The sequence below is a fragment of the Tenrec ecaudatus genome, chromosome 1 (genome assembly GCF_050624435.1).
Source record: "Tenrec ecaudatus isolate mTenEca1 chromosome 1, mTenEca1.hap1, whole genome shotgun sequence".
NCBI lineage: Eukaryota > Metazoa > Chordata > Mammalia > Afrosoricida > Tenrecidae > Tenrec > Tenrec ecaudatus.
The window spans coordinates 7,649,431-7,658,082 of record NC_134530.1 but is presented as its reverse complement, the minus strand read 5'-3'; the positions used below and the strand labels follow the sequence as shown (position 1 = coordinate 7,658,082).

General features: G+C 40.6%; 1 protein-coding gene across 1 annotated transcript; it reads left to right on the top strand.

Moving 5' to 3' along the window:
* The first annotated feature begins 738 nt into the window (after positions 1 to 738).
* LOC142460137 (olfactory receptor 7G2-like) lies at positions 739 to 7,501 on the top strand. The gene is made up of 2 exons (XM_075562500.1): positions 739 to 882; positions 6,512 to 7,501. The coding sequence occupies exons 1-2, from the start codon at positions 739 to 741 to the stop codon at positions 7,499 to 7,501; spliced, it is 1,134 nt and encodes a 377-aa protein (XP_075418615.1).
* Positions 7,502 to 8,652: the final 1,151 nt, after the last annotated feature.

The window sequence follows — 8,652 nt, the reverse complement described above, 5'->3', positions numbered from 1 at the left end:
TTTCCCTGTTGTGATAGGAACACTAGTTCAATTATTTAATGTTTAGATTTATGTCAACTGGACAAATCTGAGTGAAGGAAGGGGTGGGACCTAAACAACCCATCTGGTGCAGTCTGAGGATAGCTTCCTGTGGGTGTGGCTATTTGTATAGGAGACCCAGAGCAGAACCAAGCTCCCTCTTACTCCTTCACAATGTGTTGCATCTGGACCCTGCACCTAATTCATCAGTCTCCTGTGATGTCACCTGTCTATCCCCAAGACATCAGCAGATTGCAAATTTTGGGTTCCTTCTGCCTAACTCTGATTAATTCAGCTCTGCCTTTGCTGGCCTGTGCCCCTCTTATTTCACCTTCCTGCATTGTATCTGTCAATTCCTTCAGCTACATGAGTCAGAAGAAGCATCCAGCTTACCTCTGAACCTTAAAATTAATGAAGGAAAGGACAAGAGATGAAATAATTCAAAATAAAAATAGAAAAAAAATTAGAGTAATTAATGTATATTTTTTAGTCTCTCAGATTTCCCAGGAAGTTTGTCTTTGCTGTGGGTGCTACCTTGTGAACTGAGGGACTAGAAAACAACAACAAAAAGTAAATTGAAATCAAAAATAGTAAAATAATAATTACATATATACGCTTATATATGTGTATATGTAGATCCTTACATAGACCCACAGATGAGAGAGTCCTTGTTAAGGGTGAATTATAGGAAAAGTAGACTACGTTGCTTTCAAGAAGGGTATGGCATTGGAATGGAAAAAGGCGCAGCAACAGCAATTACAACACAAGGACAGCTGGGGTCTAGACCTCGCCCTGGGGGAAATCAGGAATACGAGGAAGGAGCAGAGATTTTTGAGCTGTGGGGGACAGTGTCTGAACGGCAGGGTATGGTTGAGATTGAGACTAAGGGAATGGTTTGGTCTGGCATACCTCAGGTTTCTATGTTCTTGTGATCAGGTTAATCATCTCCAACGAATATACATCTGGTGGGTCAAGTCTCAGGAAATAGGGTTACATTTTTGTGGGTTATATAAGTGGTTTACATGGGTGTGTGTAGGGAGGGTAGGACTTATTTTGGCTGCCTACCTAAGTAGCCTAGCAGGGAGGGCTTATAAACTAGCATGCTCAGGGTGCAGGTTGTCAATGTGAGTGGCTTGAGGAGCTGACCAGGGGCTCATGTCATGTGACAGCTGGGTGAGTATAGCTCAGCCTGTCTACTGTCCCAGCCAGTAGCAGCCTCTGAACTCTGGGTCTCTTTGTGGACCTTGTGTTGTGCACAAGTTCCCAGTGTGAAACCTGTGGTGATCTTTCCACTTGCATTGTTATAGTAACACCTTGCTAATGGAGCAGGTGGGTGTTTGCTAGCAACATAGAGAGGGGAAAGTACCTGGGAATGGCCATACTCTCATGTGTTTTAAGATTAGGCCATGCAGGTCTGAGCTCAGAGAGGAGGGGTTAGATATGCCCAGTGGGGCTGGAGCTCCCCCTGTTTCTGTGGAGAGTTAGCTCATTCACTATTGACCCCAGCTCCAGGTTGCTCTGGACAGTGATCCTCATGCAGCTGTGCATGCCTGCAATCAGGGAGATATTACTGCAAATGAGTTGGTCTTGAGCTCTCCTGGAAAGGGCTAAGAACCAAGTATATTTGTGCTTATGTCTGCCCCAGGCTACCTATGCAGAACTACGTCCCAGTGTGACAGATGCCCTTACTCATGCACTTTGATGGTTTTTGATGTAGCTCTTCAGCACAAACCTGGTCATTCTTTAGTTCCCCCGTGAATGCGCCCAGATACTAAAGCTAGCCTGTTTCAGTGCCCATGTTAATCATACACTGTCCTGTTCTTCAGTTTGCACTGTGGGTGGTGATCCTCTGTCTGACAGCATAGTCTCTTAACACTAACTACACTTGCACCCTCTCTATGGAGGAGGTCCTCGGCCGGGGGAAGTACAAAGCTTCCTATGCATGTTGGTCTCACCTTTCTTCATTCTAGAACACATCTTTTGGTTGTGATTGTTACCTTTTGAGTGAAAACATCCTTGCAGAGGAAATTGAAAGAGGGTTATCCTGAAAGCCCTACTTACAATCAAATGAATTCTTGTCACATCAACAGTGCAGAAAATACAGAGAAAAGTAAGAGGCAACAAGGTCACATGGAGGAACATGGGGATCACATGGTCACAGGCCAAGGAGTTCCTGGAGCCACCAAGCTCTTCTTGAAGTCAGCAGGGACAGTGAATGCATTTGCCTCAAGGACTTCTCAAACATTCACACTCCTGCTGCTGCTTGGTTTCTGATGTATAACCTTTAATCTATGAGATAGAAAATTTCTCTTTAAATCAGCCAATTATTTTTTATTCAAAAGTACTGTACTATTTAATCAACAATGAAATTAGGATCATATGTCATTCCTTTTAAAAACATAGTTTTATTGCCAACTAATTCACATATCATAAAATTAAGCAGTTCAATCATATTTAAAAGAGATAGACAATCATCACCATAACCGATTTTAGATAATATTCTTCTTTCTTATACTCACTGTTATTAGCTCAACTTTCCCCCCTAACTTCCCTGCAATACCCCCAATACACCATCAATTCAGTAACTGGTATTTTCATAAAATGTAACTGCATCTTTCTATCAACCTGTAGAAGCCCTATTACTGGTGGAATGGTGGTTAAGTGTTAGGCTGATAAACAAAAGGTCCACAGTTCAAAATCCCTGGTGCTCTGTGGGAGAAAGATGAGACTTTCTATTCCTATAAAGAGTTCCAGTGTTGGAAGCCCAGGGGGGTAGTTCGATAGGGTCAGTATGCAGTGACATAACATAAATGGCACCCCAGAAATAAGGTTTATCACAGTTGTTTGTATTTTGCTACAATGTACCCAACAGATTGGTTGCTTTCATAACTGGTTTGAAATTTTTATCATTTATTCATTTTACCATTTATTGTGGGAAAATACACATAATGTAAATTAGCATCAACAAAAATGAGATTTCATTTAAGCAGCATTAATAACATGTTCATTGCTGCACAACCCTTAACAATGATTCTGCGCCAGGAACATTTTATCACCTGGAAAGGAATCCCATTCCTGCAGCCACTCCCCTGTCTCCTCTGGACACAAACCCAGTCACCACTGCCCCACTGTCCACATAGATTTTCCCAATCTGTGTCTCTGTGTTAATAAAATTTTATAATACGAGGACTTTTGTGTTTGGCTTCTTTAACTTAGCACAGTGTTTTCAAGGCTCATCGACGATACAGATGTTAGATAGACACAGAGTTACTGAAGGAGAGTGAACTCCCCTGTGTACACCAGAACAAACAATGCTGATGGAGATATATACCAGTATCGCATTCCTGTTTCTAGTGCAATAATATACCATCACATGTTGTACCACACATTGTTTATGCAAACATCTGTTTATTTGCATTTATGAATTTTAACGTTTGAACAAATATTTTATATACTATTCTGCGTGGACACATATTGTTATAACTATTAGCAGTAAGTTCATCTAGGCATGAAATCACTATGTCCAAAGTAAACCCTATATTTATCCACTTGATAAACAGACAAATTATTTTTAATACTGCTGCATCCTTTTATATGCCCACAAGCATTGCATAAGTTTCCCAAATTATTTGCTACCTTATCAACACTTGATATTAGGACTTATGACGATCATTATTTTTGCAAACGCCAATGGTCATGGACACAATTTTTGCACTACTGCTAGTCACATTTCTTGGTTCACTTCACCCTGTGAAGCACTATACAAAGGGCCTGTTGATCTGATTTCAAACAGAAATGTTGACCTTAATCATTGTTAGGTGTCACTGAGTCAGCTTTGATCATGACGACCCCATTACATCAGAGCAAACAGTATTTGGTCCCGCACTAAATGCACCATTGAAGCTATCAGCTAAGTGAGGCCATTGTTGAAGGCACCCTGTCAGTCCATCTTATTGAGGGTTGTCCCCTCCTTCACTAAACCTGAATGCTGCCAATCTAGGTGTCCTTCACCAAGGACTGTCCCTCCTAAAGCTTGTTCAAAGTTCCCAAATGCAGTCTCACCATCCCCAATCCCAAGGAGTATTTTGTCTGTCCTTTTTGGTTTAGACTTTCACTATCTGGCAATACTTCAAAGCGACGCACAAGATTTTCTGTGGCTTCATAAGATTTTCTGTGGCTTCTTCCTCCAAAGTTGGCACCAGAATCCTTCTTTGTTGTCTTTTCTTAGCCTGGAAGCTCTGCTGTAACTTGCTCATTTTGGGAGCCTGTCTGGCAGTTGAAATGACCCTATCCTAGCTTCCCACATCACAACAATTCACAAGCCACCACTGGATGACAAACTGATAGAAAATTGGTGGGGGACATTTGTTAACAACCAAGAAAGATCTTTGTAACCTGTACTTAGCGAACAAATTATCATTTTTGACTTGCATGGCAACCTGTTCACTTCCTTAACATACACTGTCATGAATTTTGTTTCTGGGGATTATGTGGCCATTGCAATGAATTATCAAGTCTAGATGTGAAAGTCAGAGTGTTTTGTGGGATAGAACACACTAATCACGCTTTCATTACCAATGAAAGCCTTCATATGTCCCTCCTAAAATGAAAATTCCTCAGATGGGTGAAATGATTACTCTGTGAACTTTAAGCAGCTCTGGTGTTAAAGGGGCCTACAGAATGAGCTGCTGACCATCATCTCAGTGTTTTGAGCCCACGAGTGGCTCCATCAGGAAAGGAAGATGGCATGTGCTACAGTGAAGATTGAAACCCATGGCAGCTCATAGGGGCAGTTTTATTCTCCCCTCTAAGGCTGCTTTGAGTTGGAGGATATTTTCTAGCTGTGACTTAAAAGAGAAGTCTTGGTGCTGTTAGGTTAAAGAGGGTTAGGGAATCGTAATGAGAAAATTCATAGCAACATCAGTTCCAACACAAGTCAGCTGAGGTCCAGAAGTGGTCCTGGGGAAAAATCAGGACTATGAGGCACAGAGGTTATTTGAGCAGTTGCGGACAGCGTCTGGGAACATGTTTATTTTCCTATGGTCTTTTAGGATGGAAGTGTAGGTTTGAGATTAAGGCTAAGGGAATGATTTGTTGTGGTAGAACTTCTTTCTTGTATTCTTAAGATTTAGGTTAATTATCTTTAAGGAAAATACTTCTGGTGGGTCAGGTCAGAGGATATGAGTTTGAATTTTTGGAGGGAACTCTTTGGTTATCTAAAAAGACAAGATTGACTTCACCTGGAAACTAATATGGTTTCATGTTTATAACACATGACAGGTAGAAGAGAGCAGAAACAAGGATAAGTCAAATAATGTGTAATTGACTTCACAAGGTTAAAGAATTAGCAATATATATACTGCCCTGGGATAAGAGAGAGAACACAGGTGCTGGCTTAATGAGGACCTTTGGATATTGATCCTCCAGGGACACAAAACCTGTAAATAGCATGTGTATGATATTACTCTGAAAGACTTCTTTCCCTGTAAGGAGGCATCATACATGACCATCAGCCAGAAATGATCTCTTTTCCCCAGGAACATCATAGTGCTTCACACAGACTCGCTGTCTTTCCTGAGGACAGACCTCGTCTTGTCTACGGCCAGAGTAGATGTCAGCCACTCATCCTCCAGGATGCCAGCCAGGTAACCTGAAGTCCGTTAGTTTATGTTTTGCAAGAGGGGTAGGTGTTTGGCTACAGAAAAATCCAGGAACACATGCATGTGAATAAATAAGTGCAGCTAAAAATTGAGCTAGTAGTCCCCTAGGAAACGTTTTTTGTTTGTAATTTTCTGGACAGGTTTCCTTGTATCTTTACATAGCTGAAAAAAAAGGAACAAATTTTCTTGGTCTCTTGCTCTGCAACAGCCAAACCTTTTCAAACCATGATGAATCTATCTTTCTGTCCAGACATAGAAATCCTCCAGTTTTTCTGTGACCAAAAATCCATGACATGTGCTAGAACTTTGTGGTTGTACAGATAGATTGAAACAGTGGCTGAAACAACAGACTCAACATTCAAGCAATTAGTAAGATGGCCCAGGACTGTAAGTGTTTCTTTCTGTGGTGCAGGGGTCATTATGAGTTGAAGCTGATCTGATGGCGCCTAACAACAATAAGGTTGTGGTGGAAGGAGAAAGCTTGTCATAGGCATCTCATCCTTTGCAGTCTTAGCGTATCTTTGCATTATCACTGATGTGTGCCTCTGATCTCTAGGCAGTGTCAGAGTGTCCCTTGTTTACTACTCAGGATGCCACCCAGGTTTATGATATTGTTCTTAATACATAAATATTTTAATCAACATTTAAACATGGATATTGGAAATAATAATAAACTATACATTCTAGTACTTTTATAAATAAAGATTTTTTTCCTTTTTTAAAAGAATCAAAAGTCAAACCAAGAAGGTAGGTTTTTACTTCACTTTATTCTTCTACTCCTTTGCACAGAGAGAGTCTGTGTGCAGGCGTTCTGCTGCTGTTGATGTTTCCAGGAAGGGACATCTAATTTTCTTCTCCGTGATCTTTCCATCAGAGCCATCAACGGTACAGCACCCAGAAACCATACAGCCACTACAGAGTTCGTTCTCCTGGGATTCACAGATGATCCAGAACTCCAGCCCATCATTTTTAGCCTGTTCCTGATGGTGTACCTGCTCACTGTCCTTGGAAACCTGCTCATTGTCTGGGCTGTCATCTCTGACTCCCACCTGCACACACCCATGTACTTCTTTCTCTCCCATCTCTCCTTTACTGACATCGGTGTAAGCACAACTACCATCCCAAAGATGTTGGTGAACATCCTCACAAAGAGCCAGACCATCACTTTCACAGGCTGCGTCAGCCAGATTTTCTTTGTTCTGGTTTTTTGTGCTTTTGAAAATTTCCTTCTGGCAGCAATGGCCTATGACCGCTATGTGGCCATTTGTTCCCCACTGAGGTACACAGTCATCATGAACCCCTGCTTCTGTGGCCTGCTCATGCTGATTTCCTTACTAATTAGTCTAATGCTTGCTCTGTTACACTGTCTGATGATTTTGCATCTGTCTTTCTGTACACATGTGGAAATCCCTCAGTTTTTCTGTGAACTTGATCAGCTCCTCAAGATTGCCTGCTCCAGTACCCTTATTAATAACATCCTCATATATGTTTTGGCTTCTATTTTGGTGGGTGTTCCTCTGTGTGGGATCATATTCTCTTACACCCAAATTGTCTCCTCTGTTTTAAGGATGTCATCATCTAGTGGGAAATATAAAGTGTTTTCCACCTGCGGATCTCACCTGTCAGTTGTTTCTGTATTCCTTGGGACAGGTATGGGTGTGTATATAAATTCTTTATTTACAGAGTCTTCCAGAAAAACTGCAGTAGCCTCAGTGATGTATGTTGTAGTGCCCCAAGTGATCAACCCTTTCATCTACAGTCTGAAGAACAAAGACATAAAAGTAAGCTTGAGAAAACTCCTTGTCAGGAAACCTTCCTTGTAATTATTGTGTCATGTCTGATAATTTATTGATTACTAAGAATTGCCTGTGATAATCCCTTTTTGAGCATAGCATCTATCACTCTCCAGTTCATTTAATCAAATGACATAATATTTTATACAGTTGTTCTAGGTAACAGTAGGTTATTTCAACATCCTCAGGGATGAATCCTTTGGGATTAATACTTTAGAAACCTTCAGACGCCCTTTGCTCAAAAAAAAAAAATTAACAAAATTTACCCAAATAAAACTGAAGTCTGAAACATCATGGCTTCATCCTAGGTCTAATTTTCCCCAGTGTCTCTCGATAGTGATTGCAGCTGGAACTATAATAGCACAGACAGAATGTAATACCTACTGAAAGACAATGTCCTGTCTTTCTCAGGCTGATTTTTACTAAAGTGTTCAATGGAGACCTCAGAAGTCAAGTGTCACACAGAATGTGTTTGATCCCAGTATACTATTGTCACCTCCTATTGTTGGGAATGTTTGAATATCATTAGCATGCTCAAGGGTGGCTATTATACTTATTGAATAAAGCTTCTTTTCACAGGTATTTAGTTATGGGGATGGCTTGGGATTAGTTATATTATAATCTGGGGTGTGTTTCTATGAGTTGTTGCAGGAAAAACTGATTTTCTTTGAAAACTTTCAGCTACTAATGAATACTAATGAATTAACTATCAAAAGCTTATTTTAAAGGAGGGGACATTTGAGGTTTCACAGAGGAGTTAAACTGAGCCTCTCTCTAGAGGACAGCTATTCTAGATATCATCAAGTACTAAGCTTACATGATTCAATAGCTTTTACTTTCTCCAAGAACAAATGCATTAGGATGATTTATAATATACATATCCTACTGCCATGGGATTTATTCTGAATCTTAATGACTTTATATAAGCAAGCAAAAAAAAAAAAGACCCATTTCACTGTCATCGAGTCAATACTGTCTCATAGCATCCTCCCTGTGTGTTTCTGAGACTAGACCTGTTTATGGGAGTAGAAAGCTAAGTCTTTCTCCTGCAGAGCTGCTGTTACTTTGGAACTGTCAACCACGTGGATCACAGCTCAGTGAGCAACCACTAAACCACACGGCTCCTCTAAAGACCTGATATAGGATTTTAAAAACTGTAAATCTTTATGGCAGAGATAACT